At 36.9% G+C, this 23,172-nt stretch overlaps 1 protein-coding gene across 5 annotated transcripts in view; it reads left to right on the top strand.

Moving 5' to 3' along the window:
• MSRB3 (methionine sulfoxide reductase B3) overlaps positions 1 to 23,172 on the top strand; it is a 179,318-nt gene that overhangs the window by 50,805 nt on the left and 105,341 nt on the right. For all 5 annotated transcript variants that reach the window (XR_009736440.1, XM_061416580.1, XM_061416582.1 and 2 more), the window contains 2 exons: positions 9,153 to 9,261; positions 10,874 to 10,951. Coding sequence is in view for 4 of the 5 variants with exons in the window: in XM_061416580.1 (XP_061272564.1) it covers positions 9,153 to 9,261; positions 10,874 to 10,951 (187 nt within the window). In the remaining variant the exon portion in view is untranslated. The remainder of the gene's footprint in view (positions 1 to 9,152; positions 9,262 to 10,873; positions 10,952 to 23,172) is intronic.

The following is a 23,172-nucleotide window of genomic DNA, read 5'->3' as shown; positions in this document are numbered from 1 at the left end:
TGAAATGTAGAATGGAAATGAGCCTGTCTGTTTTTAATTTTTTTTTTCTATACCGGCTATGATGTTCTACTGAAGACCCATACTGGAAACAAATATTAAAACCAGGGAACGCTAACTTTGTCAGACGTTTCACTTGCAATCAGTTAGACTTGAAGTTAAGTAACTTTCTCTTCCACTATTGTCACTTGATGATGGCCGTGCCTTTCAAAATTCTCTTTTTACTCAGATACTTTGCAAGTAAGAAAGTGCTTTCTGGATCAACACATGTTTGAAATATTTCCCTGAACTCTAGTCTTCACGGTCCACATTAATACAAAAGTCATTGCTCTTGGTATTGGCATTACATTTGGAAGAATTGATAAGTACTCTTTAGTTCGTTTTAATACACTTAGAGAACAGTGATAAAATGATTACTACACATGAATTCAACAATTAAAACTTTGTAACCTGAAAATAAAGGATAGAAATGTAAAATGTGGTTTGTATTTTACAGAGTTCATTCAGGTTAATTTATCATCGGATAAATGTAGTGGTAAAGCTCTCCATTGTCTCCTCTCAGGAAAATCATGCAGTCTTACAGATTATTTACTATTAAAGGCTAGAATTTGAAATCATGTTAATAGACTTTCAATGTTGTGGGAGGTACATTTACTCCTATTGACTTGCAGTGAGAAAACATTGACATATTTCCCTTTTAATTTTAAAACTGCCTTATTTCTCCGCTGCCCAATTTTTCCTCTTCCAAATCAGAATACACATTTTATTCTGGCTATTTTACTTTGTTAAATTAGCTAATCCCACTGACATGAAAGACTCTGATTACCATCTTGACATTGTGTGTATTTGATCACACTACATCTATCAGCTTGTTTACATAGCATTCTCTTCCCTATTTGAATCTCCTTTGGTCTGCTGACCCTGTAGATGCTGTTTCTACAAATAATGTGAATTTTCTATATCCCAGTTATAATCGGACATAGTCAATGTTGGTGGGCAAAGTTTAACAGTATTAATGTCTTCTTTGTTAACTCTCTTGACACAAAACTTTACATGTATTTTTCCTATAAGACTGCACATTGTATTGATTGTTTTTCTTATCTTTACTGCTACAATATGTGTTCCCCTAGGGGCAGTAACCTTGACTTACTCATTTTTAATTTTCCAGTGCTCATCACAGTTCTTACTTAACTGTAGATGTTTAATAAATAGTTTCAGAAAGTATGAATTAATATTAGGCTCAACAGTTTATGTGTTCAAAGAATTTATAATCTGGGAAAATAAAGCAGAAACAACTGAAGATATTTGAGAATAATTGCAAAATATTATATTAGCTCATGTAAATAGTACCCTGCAGAGTAAATACACTAGTACTGAGGATATTCAGATGAAAGATCAGAGTAGGGATGAATTTATAGGGATATGTAGACTTGGAAGGAAAACTTCCTTGAAAATATTTTCTTAGTTTATCTATTCAAACCTTCAGTATAGAAACCAGAAGACCAATTTTATCATTCAACTATGCACCACTAAAACATATGGTCTTGTTTAATTCAAGAAGTTTAAAATGCTGTGTTGCCTTGGCATGCTTATAATGTCCATTGATGTTAATTAGAACTCTGTGCATGCGTCAGTAGAACAGAGCTGAAACTGATCTGTAGAACTGTCTTATGTGAAGTATAATAGAAAAACAGCAAGAAGGCATGAAATACGATTATTACTATGAGAAATAAAGATATGCCTTTTCTCACATATAGAAAAGAAAAAGCTCTTTACCTTGTGATTCCTGTGACCTAGAGGGTTTTTTGGTTTTCTTTGTGTTATATTTAGGATGTGGCAGACTGACAAAATTAAACTGAACCTGAGTGTAAAAATTAAGGATGTTTTAAAAAAATGAAAACTAAGTCAAGGTACTAATTTTATACTTTCTTTAGTTATGGATGTTTCCTGCTACCACCTATAAGATTACTTTGAAGGGGAGATTTATTGAAATGTTTCCTAGGGGTAAATGTTTGGCCAAAGGATTTTGTTCTCTAGGCCTGTCAAAAATTCATCACCAAAGAACATCTACTGGTATCTTGCACATGACTCCAGGTTGGGAGTGATGATCGATAGTCTGAAAGGGATGACATTAAATACACAGAGCAAACTAGCAGAGGCTGCACTCTTGATTCTGTGCTCAGCGTTCAACCAAATACTCTCTGAGAGCTATTTTGAGTATAGCATTTGGCTAAAAGGATTTCACTTCGCTAAAAGGAAGAAAGAAAGGTCATGTCAGACAACATCTGTTCTAAAATATTGCAATTGTAAATTTCCAGATAAAAAGTATATTCTTTTTGTTGTTGTTGCTTATCTACATTTTGGCCACCTGATGCGAAGAAATATCTCATTTGAAAAGACCCTGATGCTGGGAAAGATTGAAGGCGGGAGGAGAAGGGGATGACAGAGGGTGAGGTGGTTGGATGACATCACCGACTCAATGGACATGAGTTTGAGTAAACTCTGGGAGTTAGTGATAGACAGGGAAGCCTGGCATGCTGCAGTACATGGGGTCACAAAGAGTTGGACACGACTGAGCGACTGAACTATCTACACTATTCATATTCAAGTTTTAGTATTTGCTTTGTAGTTACTTGTCTCCATCTCTACCACTGGACTAGAACTTTTTAGTGTATTCATCTCTTACATATCTTACAGATAGTGAGGGACAGGGAGGCCTGGCATGCTCCAGTCCATGGAGTCACAAAGAGCTGGACATGACTGAGTGAACAACAACAACAGTCTCTCACATTGGCTGTTTTCCCCAGGTGTTCAGGAAGCTCTTCCTTCAGATAGTAACACAGATAACTTCTCCTCCTTCAGGGCTGGGCTCAAATATTACCTCTGTGAGGCTTACCTTGACCATTCTATTTAAGGTTATAGCCCTTACTTCTAGCACTCCCAGTCTTCTTTGCTCTGCTCAGTTTTACCTTTTGTTCCCCATCCTGTATACTTATCACCTTCTGAGAGGCTATATAATTTTCTTATTTATTTTCATTGTATTTTATCTGTTTTCTACCCCTGCTGGGATGGCAGCTCCATGAAAGGATCTTGATTTTGCTCACAGATATATCTTAAGTGCCTAGAATAATGCCAGAATATAGTAGGTGCTCAGGGCTTCCCTGGAGAAGGAAATGGCAACCCACTCCAGTGTTCTTGACTGGAGAATCCCAGGGACGGGGGAGCCTGGTGGGCTGCCGTCTATGGGGTTGCACAAAGTCAGACACTACTGAAGCGACTTAGCAGCAGCAGCAGCAGCAGGGCTTCCCAGGTAGGGCAGTGGTAAAGAATCTACCTGCCAAGTGTCGATCCCTAAGTCAGGAAGATCCCCTGGAGAAGGAAATGGCAACCCACTCCAATATTGTTGCCTAGAGAATCCCATGGACAGAGGTATCTGGTGAGCTACAGTCCACAGAGTGGCAGAGTCAGATATGACTGAGTGCACATGAGTAGGTGCTCAGTAAATAATTGTTGAATGAATGAGTATTTTACTTAGCCGAGTACTCTGTAAACGCTTAACAATTTTGATGACTTAAAAAACCAGTAAGAAAAACGTCGTATCGGTGGTCCTCAAAGTAAGCCCTGCAGCCCTGGTTTCATGGAAACCCCAGATCTGAAGCCAGTGTCATGATGTTTTAGATGGTATGTTCATCTCAGGAACGTTTTTCCTTTATAGGTCCATGCTGAAAGAAAAAAAATCAAAAGAATTGAGCATTCTTTTACAAGGATGGAGCTTTTCTTTCTTGTGTTATGCATTTTTAAAAAAACCTTTATTAAATTACTAGAATGCAAAACAAAACACAAGGAAAAATGGTTCATGGTGTATAATTTTATATTCTATTGTAAAAATGGGCTAGACTTGGCTTTTATAAATGCACACTTATTTAGAAATTCCTAACACTACTACATCTGGAATAAAAGTTTCTTGAACTTTCCAAAATGACAGACTAATAACCGACTAAAAATTATAATTTATAGTGAAAATTGAAATATACCATTTTTAAATACAGTGGCAAGATATTTCAACATGAGCTTTTCTCAAAGGAAAATAAGATAGTCTTATCATCTCTAATTCACTTACTATATTGGGAAAATAATAGTTTTATTTTTTTCTGATCCTAGGACCAAAATTAAAATTATAGAATCTTTAGATTTTGTTTTGTTTTGATTTTTCACACTGAAATATAAGATTTATATCTTAAAAGTGCCCTAAGATTTAGGTTACAGATTTGATTTACTTCTTAACAAGAATTTTAAAAGCCTTTCAACATTTTATAGACATTGTGAGAATCCCATTTGAACCTTGTCACTGACCCTCTGCTGAAGGAGTGAACCCAGGTAAAACAGACATTGGCTAATAGGTAAATGTTTTTACTTTCTGGATGTATTACAGGGATCATTACTTTCCTCTCGTTATTTTTAGTTGTTAGTGATAGTTTTCAAGTTGAAAGTTATCATATAATTTAGGAAGAAAGAAGAAATTTGTAGCTTAATTTTTCCATGGGTTTTGTACTCTGACAGCCTGAGATTTGAGTCAGTATATCTTTTTGCTGTTTGTCCTTAGTAAGTTATGTTATAACCTCTCTGAGCCTCAGTTTCTGTATCTGTAAAATGGACTTGACATCTACCTCCTAGCATTATTGAGAGGATTAAATGTAGTTATGAGAAAGTGCCTGGAAATATGACTGGCACAGAGTAGTTACTCAAATTTTAATTTTCTTTTCTTCTTCCAATTCTTGTTCGAATCATTTTTAAAGAGAACTTGTGAGGAAAATACTATCTCAAGAGAATCATTTTAGAAAAATAATTATCAATAAAATATTTTAGCACACTGAAATGCCTGATCTGGTTATCTTCTAAAGTACAGTTTTAACTTCAGAATTCACTGTAATCAAAATGATAATTTAATACTGTATTTGTTTAGACAGTGTTTGTTAACTGCTAATTGTTGTGATTCTCATAGCAGACTTCTGAGGGTAGTAGTACGTAGAGAGAGACCCATTTGTCTAAGGTCCCATGACGAGGAAGCAGAGGCAGGAAGTGAACTCTGATTCAAGTCAATACTGGATTCAAGGCAACCATATGGAACAAGCTTTGATATAAAAAGAGACTTTGGGCATATTTTAGCAAATAAATGCCCTTGGATTGGGTTCAAGGTGGATCTGATATATACCAAACTTCCTCCGTAAGGAATGACGTTTTGATCAAATACCAAGGTAGCAATATCGCCCTGGCAGGTATGCTTTGTGTTGCTTGTATATAGATACACACACTAGTGGCTTCAAAGTACTCTATTAAGCATTTAAATAAAGAGAAAAATCTTTTCCTAACATACTTCTAAGTCAATTTAGGGGTCATTGAACAGATGTCATATAATGCTAATGTTAAATTACCCTGTGTAATAAGAAAATTACAGTACCTAAGTGCAGATAGTAAAGGGAAACCATCCAATGAATTATTCTAGAATTTCAAAATGAAATGATTTCTCCGAAATTAACAGTGGCACCACATGACTTTAGAAAAGTGAGTCTGATAGGGAGAAGGAAAATTAGAGACAAAAGTGAAGCCTTTCTGTGTTTATATATGCCAGGTTTTGGTTATGATGCGAGGAGGGCTAATGTAAGAGTATAGCTTTCAACTGTCCAGGAAAGCATATTATTATTAAACTATGTGGCAAGAAATTTATTAAAATTTGACTAACTTCTCATTGTTTCGTATTAAATCACAATAGTTGTTTCTAGTCCACACACACTTCCTTTTGCTATTAGGCACACTTTAAAAGCCTAATTATTTTGAGAACATAGTATGACCAAAGAATAAAAATGTACAAAGTTTGACAACTTTAAATAAACACTAGCATTTCTTAAAGAACAAACCTCACTTACAGTTAGGAAACAATATTTATATTTAAGGTTGAAAAGCCAGGATGTAGGAAAATTTTGTTAATTTGGAAGATGACCTTTAAGTGCACCAAAACCAAATAATTTGTAGGCTATGACATAGGGCACATTCCTACAAAATTTGTGTGAATACTGCTTTAGTGGTTCTTGAAAGACAAACAAAGAAAGCTGGAATGAAATCTTTACCCCCGCCCCCCACCCCTCAAAATAAGACGGAGCCTAACAAAAGAGTACAGCAGCATGCTTTCAAAGCTTGCCATTAAAATGAGGTCTCTGTAGCACGACTAATGAGATGGTTTATAGTGGAAAACAATCTGCTTTTAAGAATGTTTAGATCAAAAGTAATTTCTAATCTATGAAATAAAGTCTTTTCAATACCCTTCATTCACCAGCAAAGCTTTTATGTTTGTATTATTTACTTCAATCAGATGTTTTCAATTTTACCTTCTCTCCTTGTACAAATACTTGACATGGTTCGTCAATACTGACCAACAGTTTTATTCTTTTTCTTCAGAAAAGAGAGATTTTTGGAGAGAAGGAGAATGAAAAAGAGAGAAACATCTTTGCCTAAACGATTTGCAAGCATCTGTGCTTTAAGCTACTTTTTATGAACACTCCTTAGTAAATGACTCAAGGTAAAAAAGCAGAAAAGCATCCAATGTTAGGAAATTGCAATCCAATACCATGTAATTTAAACCTGCAGTTGCTTCTCTTGTACTAAATGACATACAGATGGGTAGCTTAGTTCTCTCAACTTTGGGAACACAATTGGTCTTTTTGTATGAATGAACATATATTAACAAAAATATTTTGGACAGAATTGTTTCAGAATTGTTTAACTGTACAGAGTTTAATTATCTGTGCCACTGCAAAGAATAATTTTAACCAAGATATTTTTGTCATATTAGGTTTGCAATTAATGAATTTTTCTGGACGAAATCAACAAAGATACAACCCTTCCAACATATAAAGAAACAGAAACAAAAAACACCTTTTAAGATGTCTGTAGCGAATTGAGTGGAGACTCACCTCTCACAGCCAGTTCTGCTTTCAAGCTGTGGAGAGGCTTGTTCTGATCAGACAGACATTTCTCAGGAAACATTTCTGTCTGTCTCTTAGAAGATATAAAAAGTGTAAGTAGTAGGTATTTGGATAAAGCCTGGTGTAATAGGGGGTCCACTGAGGTGAGTGACATGGCGGCTATTCATTCCTATGGCTCATTTCAGGCCAGAGCAGCACCAACCATGCTCTGTGGAAGGTTGGAAGAGGTGCTGTTTGACAACCCACAGGCCTGCTCCGAGGTGTGCTTTTCCGTTTGCCTCTGGTTTGCTCTTTTCCTGCCTCCATATTTTCTCATAGAGAATCAGTCACTCTGTCCTGGTGGCCCTGATTCTGGAAGCTGATATCCTTCTTCTGAGGAGTCAGGGTCAGTGGTTAGTTAATTGTCTCTTGTTATAATTCCAGTGATCTCATATACTATGACACTAGGTGCCTTAAAGTAAAAGGAGTAGGAAGCATTTTTACTCCTCAATCATATTTTTTTTTAGGTTTCCAAAGAAGTTTTTACTATTCTGGAAACTTAAGCAAGCTTTCTCTTAGTAACTTCAAAACATGGTAAGAAATTTTTTGCACGTAGGGCCATATGCATGCCTCTTTCACCCTGTGATGCAAAAGCAAAGAAAAGCAACTTTACTGCGTTGAGTAAGGGTTGCCATGTCTGTAGTTAAAGGTATCCCTCAGTATTCATGGGGGATTGCAGTTACCAAAATCTGAGGATTCTCAGGTTCCTTATATAAATTGGCATAGTATTTACATATAACCTATGCACATCTTCCTTTATACTTTAAATCATCTTTAGATTGCTTGTAATAATACCTAATACAATGTAAATGCTGTATTAATAGTTGCTTTAGCATGGCAAACTCAAGGTTTGCATTTTGGAACTTTCTGGAATTTTAGGGGGCTGGTGAATATTTTCCATCGTGTTTGGTTGAGTTTGCAGTTGTGAAACCCACGGATACAGAGAACTGACTGTATTTCTCTTCAGTCATTTGTTCAGGTAAGACAGAATAACACATATAAGCAGGTGTTGTCTGGACATTTTACTGCAGACTATATAAGTTGAAATAAAAGCTAACATTGTTATTAGAATCACATTAAAATTATTTTACCATTGAAATGCATTTAATCAGTGAAGTCTTCCTAGGTATACTTTACAAAAGGAAAATATAGGTCCGTAAATAAAATCCAATTTTCTTTTCTTTGTCTTTCCCACCTTCCTTATTTTTCTCACTCTTTTTTTGGAACTTCTTGAAACTATATTAGTATACATGCCTTCTTCTGGAGTCTGTTACAAGTTTCTTGCCCATTTAAACACGGTGAGATACAGTCTTGCAAGAGATATTTATTTTAAAGGACTCTTCAGAACCCGGTGAGGCCACAGACAGAATGACTGTGCTGTGCTCATTTGCTTCAGTTTTTCCGACTCTGCAACCCTATGGACTGTAGCCCTCCAGGCTTCTCTGTTCATGGAATTTTTCAGGAAGAATACTGGAGTGGGTAGCCCTTCCCTTCTCCAGGGGATATTCCCAACTCAGGGATCGAACTCCCGTCTCCTCTGTCTCCTGCATTCCAGCAGATTCTTTACCAGCTGAGCCACTGGGGAAGCCCCAACAGAATCACAAAGAATAGCAATTCCTAGTTGTGGAAAAATGCATCTCTCAGGTTCCGTAAATAACTAGGATAGTATTTAAATCACCCAGGATGGAAATTGAAGGAGGACGGTTTCAAGCTCTTCTACTAATTGAATGGAGAGTTACTGTTTAACATAATATGCCCATCATCTTATACATACAGCAGAAATGCTTATAAATAGTTATGCTTTTTGAATTTGTTTGTAAAAAAAATTCAAGGTATTGGAAGACATAAAGGATGTATTCCCATTTTGTGAATGTTCAATGGGTTTTTACTGTCTCGTGCTAGCAGCTTTGGCTGTAGCACATCATTAGTGCACCAGTGGAATCTCTTGAATCTTGAGTACCTTTCTTTCTAAATTGAGAGAAGTAACTGCAGTTCAGGTAAGTTTGTCGAGTGTGTTAGGGACTGCTCTGGTCATTGACAAGTGACAGCAGAAGCTGTGTTGTGGCGGTCAGCCAAAGCAATTATTTAGGATTGAAGCTAAAAGTCCTCCTTCTCCCATATCCTCTCTTTTTCCAGGGTCATGTAGGGATAAAAAGAACTGTAAGGTGGTCTTTTCCCAGCAGGAACTGAGGAAGCGGCTAACACCCCTGCAATACCATGTCACTCAGGAGAAAGGGACCGAAAGGTAAGGCAAGCTTACGAGCATGTCATTAGGCAAGAGCTAGTTTTCTTCATCGTCTGTACCCCTGCTCCAACCTTTGAATCCTCTCCCTTGCCATTTAAGTCAAAGGATTCTGCACTTATTTGCTAAAGTCTACAAATTAGTATCCTTGAAAAGGTTGAAAATGGTATTGTTTAGATTAAGACTAAGTTTTATTTATTCTTTCCCCCATTTAATGAACACTCTATCTTTTGTAAAGTCACAAGGCTTTTGTTAAGGGCCTGTTTTTAGTTTACTACAAAATGTGTGGAAGTAATAGCGATTTAGGTACATTTTTTGGGAAGACATCACAGTAAGCAAAACCATGAGGGAATGGCACTTTGCCAGGATGCTGAAAATTTGAAGGTGGCCATTGTAAGTATAGATGTTTTGGCTGCAAAAAGAAGGTAGCATAATTTAGTTCCTTTCTACCCCACTCCAATTTCTTTTTGAAGCACATGTGGAGAAAGTATTTATTGGCTCATTTGTGGTTGGAATGTCAAAAATTTTCAATAACTGCCCTCACATGGCTTTGGTCCTTGGAAGTTCGCCCTAAGTCCTGAAAAAAGAGTTTGTTCACTTCCAAGACTGTTTTTGGTGAATAAAGTCTCTCTCAGCTGATTCCAGCTCAAAGGTAACTTGCCAGAGTCTGACCATTCTGTTGTCTAATTTATACCATGGAGCTTGGCATAAGGCCGTAACTTACCTCTGATCCAAATTTATTAATGATGTAACTTCTTGTTTTCATTCATGAACTGAAAGAGCTCTTTACCACACATGGGGTCTTTGTTAATAGGCAACACTCTCTTCCTGTCACAGTATATACTGTTTACTGACTTGACCAAATGTTGAATCTCTGACAAAGTCCACCCTCACCCCGCAAGGAGCTAGAGATGGACTCGGGTCTCGCCCGAGACGTCCACTCGTCCTGTTGTGTACATGACTAGCAAAATGATTTAATGCACACAAACAACTAGAGATTAGGTCATTCTTAAAAATTCTGTTTATAAAAAATTGGACCTCATAAAGAGGGTGAAAGGATAATAAAAACAAGCTGCAGAGCACATAGACTTTTTGTTGGGCTAGCACAGCTGATTTGTATTAGCTGAATGACCTCCTAGCCTTTAAGATTGTTAACTTAGAAAAATATTCCCTTAAAGCTGCAATATTCCTTTTCAAACCAGAAAACAAGACTCCTTCCACTTGAAGTGTTGAACCCTTCTGTATTTTCTGGTATACATTCTTGGACACTGTAGAGGAGCAGAAATCTCATGTAATAATGTTTTTCTCTGTGAATCTGAACTACAAGCTTTTTTTTTAATAGGAAAAAAAGTTTCTAAGCATTACATGACTAGACGGCTTGATTTTTTTTTAAATTTAACCTGTATTAGTTTGCAGTAGTTATATGCACATTTTATTATACAGATTTGAAATATATTAGTAATGTTCAGATTTCCATATGTTTGGTCTGTTCTCATTTTAAAACAAAAAGCCCTTGAAAGATTTATTAGAGAAATATATTTTAAGCAAATACGTTCTATAAGAAATAATGCTAACTTTGTTTAATTTTTTTTATTCTCTGTTTATTGTGTATCAGTGCCTTCGAAGGAGAATATACACATCACAAAGATCCTGGAATATACAAATGTGTTGTTTGTGGAACTCCGTTGTTTAAGTAAGTATATTAAAAACCTAAGGATGTGAGCAAATCACAGATGGTAACGAGCTTGATTTTGCCTGTTCACATTCGATCTTCCCATTCCTAAATTTTCTTATTTCTCATTTTTCTACTCCCTGCCCCCCCACCACAAAACAAAAGTAATTATTGGCTTTCATAATAAATTACCAGTTCGGTAGAAATCAGTTTGGCTGATTTCTTGTTACTCGAATCTTTTAAAATACCTAGCATTAACTTGTTCATCTCAGTAACCAAGGTGCTTAGCAGAGCTATGAAAGAGATTTTGGTGAACATAAAAATGTCTATATTTATTTATTTTTCTATCACCAAGTGATGGCCCTAAATTTATTTATTGGACCATATTGGAAGTTCTTTACATGCATCCTTCAGATTGAATATTATCCACCAACTGGATTATTCACACTTCTGCAGTAAAGGGCAATACCTTTATTGACAGTCAAGTGGGAATTATAACAAATATTTATACATATGTAAGTAAATTACATACTCTGAGTTTAAAGTTTTGCATTGATCGAAAATCTTTTATTTTAAAGATCCCAATAGATTACTATAAAACAGGCAGTACATAGATTTTTTTTTTTAATGGAATAGTTAAGTCAGACATTGTATTCTAGAGATTATGGATGTTATCCAAGAAAGAAAACTCTTTATTAAAAATGTATTTATTTAGGAAGAAAAAAATCCTAGGAGCCCCATACTCCCCATGGAGATGCTGATTTAGGGGAATAAAAAGAAACTTTAATTGCGAGTAAGTGTCATTTATTTAAAACAGAATTACAAATTTCTTAGGGGAAATGCACAAACAAGAATCTGATATGTGTAGCTTGTAAAACATACTTAATATCTCCTCGCAAATGTTTCCTTTTGAAAACACTAGCATTTACAGATTTTCCAGAAATAACAGGAAACAGTAGTTTCCTTAAAAAAATTTTTTTTGAGTTTAAAATCTTTCTTAACTTGCATAAACCTTATTGCACATTAGTATTGGTTGAGAATCTGTTCTGAATTCTTATGTATTTATTCATTCTGTTAAAAAAAACCAGCCCTTCAAATTGTCACCCATTTCCTCTCAGAAAACACACGTCTTTATATTTCAACACCTTTAGTTTGTGTCATAATGGTTGATATAACACTTAAGATAGTTGCCGAGACATGTTAAACTTGTTAATATCCCAAATGGTAAAAATTGGCCACATCTCCTTTGCTTTTGTTTAAGATTCTTCATTTCTTTCCTTATTATATGATGCAGTGAAGTAGTGGATCTAAGGAAAACTCACTGTTTTAAATAAGAAACAGAGCCACTGTAAATGAAGGATTTAAGCCATGTGACATCTTGAGTCACAAATAGTAAAAGCAAGACCTTTATTCAACCATAGGTACTGGTGGGGTTCAGGAGTTTCATATTTGATGTGATACTGACTCTAAAGGAAACTTTAGCATTCTTGTAAGGAAAGCTTTTAGTTTCTAAATTTTTATGGAATATAATTTAATATTTTTAGTCTACATTACATGAAAAAAAAATGCTGAACTTGTCCCACTTGGTTTCTTGTCAGTTTTAGGGGGAACAGTATCTCTCTTTGGCCTTCAGTATAGAATGCAGTAGTTCTTTGGTCTGGCGCTGCTTTCTTCATACTGGAAAACTTGTACCCTGGGTGTCCACAGGGCATGAACAGCTTTGAGGGAAGCAATTTTCTGATCCTCAGCCCTATGCAAGCATTTTCTTGAAACTGCTGTCTGTTACTGAGGGAGTCTGTAGTCTGCCACCTCGTCCTTCCAATCTCCTCTGTCATGGTTCCCCTTCTCCCACTTCACAAAGGATGGCATAGCTTCCACCCATCCCAATGCTTACTATGATTTATCATCACAGGGTAAAAATCTCTAAGGCATTGAGCAAAATGACAGTTCAGGAATGCATTACTTCTGGAAAGACCCTTGAAAGCAAGGCCAAAAAAAACAAAAACAAAAGCAAAAACCCCAAAAATAAAACATTGAGAAGTATTGAACTGGTTAAAAAAAAAAAAAAGTATTGAAACAGTATGTCATCTTGGAGATACTCAGTCTGCCTGCCAGCTGTCTGTTATCTATCGCTCCATCTATCTGTCTGTCTATCCATGTTCCACCAGTCATAAGTGAGATGTGTGTCATGAAAACATGTACAGACATATTTGTTCAAAATTTTTAGATGAAAGTCTTTGTGTATATATGTGTGTACAGGAAATAAATCCAATTTACTTGAGACAGTTTGCAATCAGTTTATACAGTAGTCTTCTCCATTCGTTAACTGATCTAGATACATCACTCTACGGTTTTGACAAAAATATATTTTAAGAATATCTATATTCAGAACACCAGATAATTTATCTTTTTTCAATTATTTAACTTCTTGGTAAGAAATTTTAGCTATCACATTAAAATGTATGAGGAAGTGTGTATCAGTCAGCACCCAATCTGGATACAGAAGCCACACAATAATTTGAACAGGAAAGTCTAATACAGAGAATGACTACATGTGACAGAGAATGGTGGTGATGAGGGATTGGTAGGTAAGAAGCAAATAGAAATTCTGAAGAATATAGAGACAGCAAATACAGGAAGTGACCATGACCCCTAGGGCTGAGACAGACCTCAAGGGAAAGCTTCCCCTGCAAACTGCCCCTGTTTCCAGGGGCTGATGGCCCAGGAGTCACTGTGGGGCTACGATGGTGCAACTTTCTGGGAATCTGCCTCCTGAAATTTACTGGATACCTCCCTTCTGGGGTGCTGGGGAAAGCTCTTTGCAGGGAAGTGTCTCACTGGGGGCCCTCCACTCCAAAACTACCTGAGGGAGGTGCCAGGGCAGGCTGCTGGCCACCAGGCGCTGCTCATCCCCGTGCCCTGAAACCAGCACCTTGCTGCAGAGGAGATACTGGAGTCACAGGAGCCATCGCCAGAGAAGCAGCGTGGCTCAAAGTGTCGGCAACCAGAGAGGCTGTGTATACCAGGGAGTTGGGTGCTGGGGAAGCTGTCCCCATTGCTAGGGCCTGCAAATACGGGACACTCCATGCACCACGTGAGCCACATGCCAGGGAGGCAGCGGGCTCTGCAGGAGCCTGTTTGGAAAGCATACTGAAACCAAGAAGGAAAAACCTCCTTCTCCTGTATCCTTCTCCTGTGTCCTCTACTGACAAAGTTTAATATCGTGTTGGCTGACAAATAAAAAAAAATATTTAAAGGTCCCAGCTCCATTTTAGCAAAGCAGGTGAGGAAGATACATTTAGAGGTGAGAGGCAATGTATTGATAACTGGCACAGAGTCTCTGTTTTATTCAAAATTCTTTTAGGGATTCGTGAGCAAAAGTTTGAAAGCCACTCAGTAGTCTAGTGAATTAATGGCTTCACTGTCAGACCCCCTCTTGATATAGCTGGTTTCATACTTTGAACACAAAGTGTGGGAACAATTAACTTGGGTTAGTATGAGTGTGAATGAGAAAGTGTGTGGAGGTTTTGTTTGTTAGGAGGGAGTGAGGAGAGAAAATTCGGCAGAAAAGACTAAATAGAGGAACAATAGGACAAATAACAGTGGGAGGAAAACAGATAAATAAAAAGTAATAAGAAGGAAGTGCTGAGTTTAAAATCATTAGCAGTATGAAAAGGTTGTTTTTCCAACTGCCATTTCTGTTACCTTACTCACACTCATTTTGTGTGTGTATGTGCCCACATTCACATATATGTATAATTCTCTTCATTTACTTGACTGATATATATATGTATATATAAAATACTTCCTTACATAAAAGGCCATTCAAAACTTGTACTCTCCCCTAAGTACATTCCCTCTCAACAATATACTGCTTTTTTACTGCTTACCAAGTACAAGAACGTTATTCACAGGCTGCTTTATAAACCAACTGCGTAATTTATTCCATGGTTCACGTTTTCTTCACATTCACAAATTCTACCAAGCTAAGTTTATTTCTCATATAGTACTACTGACTTTCAGTTAGTAAATTAACTGACAGAAGTAAGAATGTTCTCTTCTCTGGCTATTTGAACTTCTAAATTTTCATAAAATGAATTTATTGCACATCAGATAAACCATAAAAGGCATTGGTGAAATAATTTAATTCAGAAAGTATTTTTGACATCTTGGATTTTGCTCACACTTTGCCAGGTATTGTGAAACAAAATAAATTTGTGAACACTTTTTTTCCTTAATGTATTTATAGTTTTGTTGGTGTGATATGATAAATAATAAATAATGACAAACTGTGGAGAAACAACATTAATCTGCACATACCTGTTTGAAGTGCTTTCGTGAGTAATAGGAGAGTATGTGACTGTATTCCAGTAGGGTCTGTTTTCATGGAGGAGATGAGAACACACCACCAGGCAGAGAACATCTGATAGAGAATGCCATACGAGGTAAGGAATTAGAGATAGGATCAAAACTGGGTTTTTCAAGGAAACAGTTCTGAGACTGGTGCAGAAGGAGTTGGGAGGTGAGTTATGTTGGGAGTAATGGTGAAATGTCTAGAGGGTTAAAAGGAGCAAATATGGAAGCCTTGGGATCCCAGCGAAGCCTTTTAAGTTTCTGCTTGAAATTCTTTAAGCCTTGGCATCCTTTCCTCCAGAAGCCAAATCTGAGCCTTCCAGGGTGAACTCTGGTGTTCTTCATCTCTGCTCCCATAGCACCTTGTATGCATGCATTTCCTTCATTGCACTTTCTGCTTTGTTCTGTGCGTGAGTGCATGCTAAGTTGTTCAGTCGTGTCTGACTCTTTGCAACCCCGTGGACTGAAGTCCTCCAGGCTCCACTGTCCGTGGGATTCTCCAAGGCAAGAATCCTGGTGTGGGTTGCCATGCCCTCCTCCGGGGGATCTTCCTGACCCAGAAATTGAATCTGTGTCTCAGGTCTCTTGCATTGGCAGGCGGGTTCTCTACCACTAGCGCCACCTGGGAAGTCCCACTTTGTTTTGTAATTATCTGTTTATGTGCCTGTCTGCTCACTAGTAAGTAAACTCCACAGTTGCAAGGCCATGCCTTAGTCGTATTTATATCTCTGGTGGTTTAGTCGCTAAGTTGTGTCTGACTCTTGCGACCCTGTGGACTATAGCCCGCCAGGCTCCTCTGTCCATGGGATTCTCTAGGCAAGAATACTGGAGGAGGTTGCCATTTCCTTTCCCAGAGGATCTTTCCAACCCAGGGATTAAACCTGGGTCTCCCGTGTTGCAGACAGATCTTTACCAACTGAACTACAAGGGAAGCGCTATTTATATCTATTTATATCTCTAGCCTCTGGCATAAAATAGCCACCAAATATTTGTTTGTTGATCAGAGGCATGTCAGAAGTTTGTGAGATAGACTGTGGAAAGACTTTGAATAAGACAAACGCATGATGAAAATGGGAATTAAGCCAGAACAGTTCACAAGATAGATTTCTGGAGCTGAAAAGAAAAGAAAACAGGGGTTTAGTAGCTTCAGTGGGAATGTTTTTCCTTGTCAGCTGATAAACCTCAATGTTAACCATATTAATCAGCTCCTAATAATTTTAAGGTTTTCAGGAGCCACATAAGACAGTTTTTATTTTCTACATGTTTACTAATAAGGCCTTGCACTAAATTAATAGCTCATTTTACACAGGTTCACTAATGATGAGGATAATAATAATAGTAAATAATAATCAAGAGTACATAGCACTTACTTCTTGCTTATTATGGTTCTAAGTGCTTTGTATTTAACTCAGTCTTCACAGCAAAACATTTTATAGATGAAGAAACTGAGAGGATAAGTATCTTGTGAAGAACATACAGATGGTGTACATGGATTCAAAACAGTAATACTCAAACTTTTAGGAAAGAACAAAGTTAATTATAGGGAAATGAATTTTAAAATTTTATTTTGATCACTCATATCTGATTAGTTTACTCGGCATACTTGAACAAATGCAACACACATACATACACACACACCTCAATTCCTTGAAAAATCTGCCTTTGTCATAGTATTTAAGTTGAAAATTGAAGACTCTTCCAATCTGGGGAGGGCTGTTGTCTTGTTCAGTCGCTCAGTCGTGTCCAACTCTTTGCTGCTACGTGGACTGCAGCACGCCAGGCTTTCCTGTCCTTCACCATCTCCTGGAGTTTGCCCAAGCTCACATCCATTCAATCTATGATGCCAACTCACCCTCTGTCGTCCTGTTCTCCTCCTGCCCTCAATCTTTCCCGGCATCAGGGAGGGCTGAATCAAAATAAGCAGATGCATCATGGCAGGTCATTAAGAAGAACTCAGCTTCAGGCTGGCGGCTATCCTCAGGGAAGTCCCTTGGAGTCTGAGCAGGAAGATGTAGCCAGTGTTTAGGAAGCCATCAGGCCATTTACCATCTGAGAAGTAGGGCAGCAGTTGGATTTCTGGGCTGGATTCTAGTTATTAAAACTGGAAAGTCATTTTATTTTCACTACTAACCCCCCGTTACAGTTTCTCAAGGAACTGTGTTCCAAATTTTTTTTTATCACTTTTCTGTTTTAAATTCTGTCCCTATATTTCTGAGAAAATTGAGGCCACCTGACATGAGCTCTTTTAAATGTCTTTCCTTCTATCTTGAAATTTCTTTATATCTTCATTTTTATCAGACAATCAGAACAAGCACGGGCTGAAATCAATTGATGGGTTGAATTGAATACCAAGCCAGATGTGTGACCTCAAATTCATCACCTATAAAGTGGGGAAAATAAAACCAAACAGGTGTAAGAAAAATGCCAAGTATATGGCAAGTATTCAACAATGTTAAATTCAAGTGGCCTGACCAAGTTTGAGGAACGTATCATACCATCACAACAGTCTAAGAAGCTCCTTCTAACATGAGAAAGTGCAGGCTTTACTAGAGAGCGTCTGTCTGTTAACAGTAGATGTTAGTGTGGTGAGTCACTGCTCCAGCTATGTTGCTGTTTCAGATGGGACTCTGCGGCAGAACTGTTCACACATGCTGCATTTCACATGCGCCTCCTGTGCAATCTTATTCCAGGCTACTAGAAGATTTAAGCCTTTTTTCAGCTCTCTAAGAACATAAGCCATTTCACTGAAGAAATTCCAGTTCAGTACCACACACAATTTATTCAACTATTCTATTCCATTTATTATTACTAAAGGAGACTTTCAACATAAGTTTTCCCTCTTCTGATAGAGTGGTGTGTGTGTGTGTGTGTGTGTGTGTGTGTGTTGGAAGCACAGAGGGGGAGGAGATAGGGGAAGAATGAAGGAGTTTTTCATCCTTACTTTCTATTCAAATTCCATTCTTCCAATTCTTTTCCTATCCATATGATATCTACTCATAAACCATTCCAGTCACTATGGAATTCTACCAGGAAGAGTAGCATGAATTTAACTTCAAGCTTTCTTTTTATGGAACTCTAGCTGGAAATTGTTCATAATTCTAGCAAATGTTTCTTAACCTTTAACAAAGTACATTTAACTTGAATTTAAAAGACCTGAATTGCCCTTCACCTCATTCTAAATCCTTTAACAAAGTAAGCTCTCCAGTATGGTGAAACCATTATGAAATGAACTAGATTTCTGAGTAGTGACTTAAACTTTTGTTATATCTAAATAACTCATATATTATTTTGAAGAGAATACCAAATTGACTTCTCTCATCCCATTGATCCTTTCTGTCTTGTCCATACATACAATGATATACAGGGAAAGCATCTGTAATGTAGAGAATTACTGTTCTGTCTTCAAATCACCTGAAAGCTCAGGGCAAGACCACAGCTAGAATGAAAGAAAAGTACTTCATGGAATTACTGGCAAAGATAGGGAGAGAAAAATATTGTTAGTTTTTCTGACTAATTAAACCTGATTCATTAAACCATCAAAAGAAAAGCATAAATAGTAAAATCATAAAAGCATAGCATAACATAAAGAACAACTCCAGTTTGAGAAACTTGAAAACTAGAGTAAGGCATGATTCAAAGTCTGACAATATGCAAAGATGATTGTAACTGCATTTCTCTAATTAAAAACTACATAGACACATATAGAAAAATTGAAGTGATAATTACACATAAAATCTTTGGATAGTTGACATTGGGTACAGCACTGTCTGTGTATCTTGGAATGGGGAAAAATGGGGAAAGGTAATCTTGCCTTCTATTCCCTTAACTAAATCCTAGTTGTTTAATTTTTCCAATGTAGACAGAAATAGATTAGTTTTTTCTTAGTGAATTAGAATGCATAATAAATTGGGAAACATAATAGGCAAAACTTTTAAAACTATAATTCATGTAAATTTATCCTAATTATATGAAAATACATCAGAAAATTAATGAACATCTGTTATTCCCATTCACAGACTTTGAAATTATTTGAAGACAGTTTATAATGTACAAGTTTTAGCCAGTACTTCTGAGGCAGTCCACAAAGCTGCTCTTCTTATAAATGAATAATACTTTTTTCAAAACATGGTCATCAGTTCAATGAGAATTGCATAAATTTTCACTCAGATACATGTCTTCAGTGTGTCTTATACATGGATAAGTGACCCACCACATAATATTATCAAAGAAAAGTGCAGAAGCTATCCAGAGTACCAAGCGGAAATAAAGTTTTATGAAGTTCCAGCATGGACTTAACTGCATAACCGTGAGCAAGTTACTTAAACATTCCACCTCATTTTTCTCATCTGTAAAATGGTAAGAATAACATTAGCCCTTTCTAACTGATAGTACTTCTGTACCAAATGAAATAAACACATAAACATGCTATAAAAGATATAAAGAACAACTCATCCGGCTTGCAAAAAGGCAAACAACCTGATAAAAGAATAGACATTTTTCCAAATAAGATATACAGATGACCAACAGGCACTTGAAAAGATGCTCAATATCAGCAGTCAGTAGAGAAATGCAAATCAAAACTGCAATGAGGTATCACCTCATACCTGTCAGACTGGCCATCATCAAAGTCTACAAATAATAAATGCTGGAGAGGGTGTGGAGAAAAGGGCACCCTCCTACACTGTTGGTGCAGGCACTGTGGGAAACAGTATGGAGATTCCCCAAAAAACTAAAAATAGTTACCATATGATCCTGCAATCCTGCTCCTGGGCATATATCCAGACAAAACTATAATTAGAAAAGATGCATGAACCCCAGTGTTCATAACAGCACTGTTTACAATAGCCAAGACATAGAAACAACCTAAATGTCCATAGACAGATGAACAGATAAAGATGTGGCACATATATACAATGGAATATTAGTTAGCCATAAAAAGAATGACATGCCATATGCAGCAACATGGAGGACCTAGAGATTATTAAGTGAAATAAGTCAGAGAAAGATGAATATCATGATATCACTTACATGTAGAATCTAAGAAAAAGATACAAATGAACTTATTTACAAAGCAGAAATAGACTCACAGACCCAGAAAGCAAAGAAATTCATGTTTACCAAAGGGGATAGTGATGGGGAGAGGTAAATTAGGAGTTTGGGATTAACATATACATACTATTATATATAAACTAGATAAACCGTAAGGACCCATGAGGAACTATAGTCCTAATAACCTATAATGAAAAAGATTCTGAAGAACAAACATATGTACATATATGTATAACTGATACACTTTGCCATATATCTGAAACTAACACAACATTGTAAAATAACTATACTTCAATTTAGAAAATAGTTAAGGGACTTTGCTGGTGGTCCAGTGGTTAGGACTCCCCATGCTGCCAATGCAGGGTGTGCAGATTCAATTCCTGCTTGGGGAACTAAGATCCCACATGCTGTGCAGTGAGGTCAAAAGATTTTTTTTTCAATTTTTAGATACTTTAAAAAGATATAAAGATATAAATATAAATAAGGTTTGTGAAGACTGCAGCTTTAAAATTTTACATGGTAAAATATAAGTAGCATACAAATCTAAAATTAAGTCAGTTTCTATCCAATAATTTAATGTGGATTCTAAATTCCCCAAATAATGGAACTTAGATGAAGTAACTGAGAGTTTTAATACATTAGTTACTTACAAGTCTGTCCCTAACAAATCTAGAAACCTCTAGAGAGAAGAGGTCATGATGTAGGACTTTTGCAGCTAACATCTGCACCCTGTGCAGGGGTATGAAAGTGAAAGTCGCTCAGTAGTGTCTGACTCTTTTCAACCCCATGGACTGTACAGTCCATTAAATTCTCCAGGCCAGAATACTGGAATGGGTAGCCTTTCCCTTCTCCAGAGATCTTCTCAACCCAGGGATTGACTCCAGGTCTCCTGCACTGCAGGTGGATTCTTTACCAACTGAGCTAAGACGCTACATAGCCTGGCTACTTAAATTATTTATTAAATAAATGGCTTTAGTTCCAGTAAATCAAGAGTAACAGCAGAGTTAAATGATTCAAGTTGATACTGGAATGGTAGAAGTATAAATAAAAACTTGGAGTCTCTAAGTTGTTACCCCCTGCCACCCTTTTCAAGCTAACATCTAGAGACCTCTCAGGGAACTTAATTTTAGTGGATGCTTCTTGCAACAGTAGCACTGCTTGCAACTGCAAAGATGCACCTATTCCAACTAAGGCAGAGATGGACATGGCTGGGACCTTTTACAAGGACACCAAAAGAGCAGAAAGCGAAAATAGACAAGGTCAGCTACCGAAAGTGATATCAAATGCAGTCAAACATGTTTATTAAATATAAGAAGGATTAAAAACAACTGAACTAAATAGTGACTCAAAACACTAGAAAAATTACAGTAGGAACAACAAAATAAACTGGGATAAAATGCTCACTTCTTTCCTCAAAGGCGTTTGCCAGTTCTAGGCAATGGGAGAAAGGTAAAGATTCCAGATGTTTAGAAGCAGAAATGCCAGGAGACTAGGATTTCTTAGCCTTAGTACTATTGACGTTTGGGCTGGATAATACCTGGTCATAGGGGGCTGCCCTATACATTTTTGGATGTTTAGGCCATCCTTATTCTCTACCCACCAGATAGCTGTAGCTCTTGTCCCTCTTTTTCTCCCACCCCCTCCCCACCATCATGACAAATATAATCCCAAGAATTGTCAAATACCCTGGGGTGGGGGTGGGCAGCCACAATTACCAACAGTTGAGAACAGCTGGTCCAAACAATCTACAAAATGATAAACCCTGATTGGTAGGGCTTGCTGATTCTTGTGGTGCAGATACTTCCACCTTAGGCTATTTCAAGTTACAACTCTCATATTACTGAATGTGGAGTTGACAAGAGATGTGTAGTAACATCATTATACAGTATTTTTATAATACAAATACACAGATGTAAATAGCATAGAACAATAGTTAAATTTAGTTGAAAATTTAGAAGAGGTGAATTTTGAATGTGTATTATCTTTGTTTATAATTTAATTCTAAATTTATATAATTGGTTTTTAATATTGTTTATGTTCAGCAACTATATCCCAAAGTTTTAAAAATTATAACAATAGTCTTTTTTGAGCTTTAGCACACCAGTATAATGGGGACAAATCAAAGGTAGACCAAATTTATCAAAAACTGCAACCCAACCCCAACTGAGTTCAGTCCCTGATTAGATTAAGTTAATCTTTCCCCCTTCCCCACCCCATTCCAGCTGCCTATCAGAGAATAGGATAAACCCTCTGTAGAAGATTACATCATCATCATTCAGAGTCCAATTTTTCATACACAATGTCTGGCATTCATCAAAAATTACCAGGCATACCAAAGTAAAGGACCAAGGGAAATAAACTGACAGAAGAAACAGGTCTGTAAATGGCTCAGACATCCAGATAGTCAAGTCATCAGGCACAGATTTAAAATAACTGTGATTAATATATTTATGAAAATAGATTGCAAGATGGAGAATTTCACCAGAGAACAGAAATCTGTTGTTAAGAATAAAATAGTTCTAGGTCTGAAAATGCAATAACTGAAATAGAAACACATGAGATGAATTTAATATCGTATGAGACATAGAAGAATGCAGGGCTAATGAACAGAAAACAGGTAAGTAGATAGATTCAGACAAGCCAAGAGAGCTAGAAATATGAAAAGGTATTGGTAAGGTAATATAAGATACACAGTTTCAGGTTTAATATATTCAGTTCAGTTCAGTTCAGTTGCTCAGTCATTTCCGACTCTTTGCGACCCCATGAATTCAGCACGCCAGGCCTCCCTGTCCGTCACCAACTCCCGGAGTTCACCCAAACTCTTGTCCATGGAGTCAGTG

This window comes from Bos javanicus, chromosome 5 (genome assembly GCF_032452875.1).
Source record: "Bos javanicus breed banteng chromosome 5, ARS-OSU_banteng_1.0, whole genome shotgun sequence".
Taxonomy (NCBI): Eukaryota; Metazoa; Chordata; class Mammalia; order Artiodactyla; family Bovidae; genus Bos; species Bos javanicus.
The sequence above is the reverse complement of the archived record's forward strand: the minus strand, read 5'-3'. Positions and strand labels throughout refer to the sequence as shown.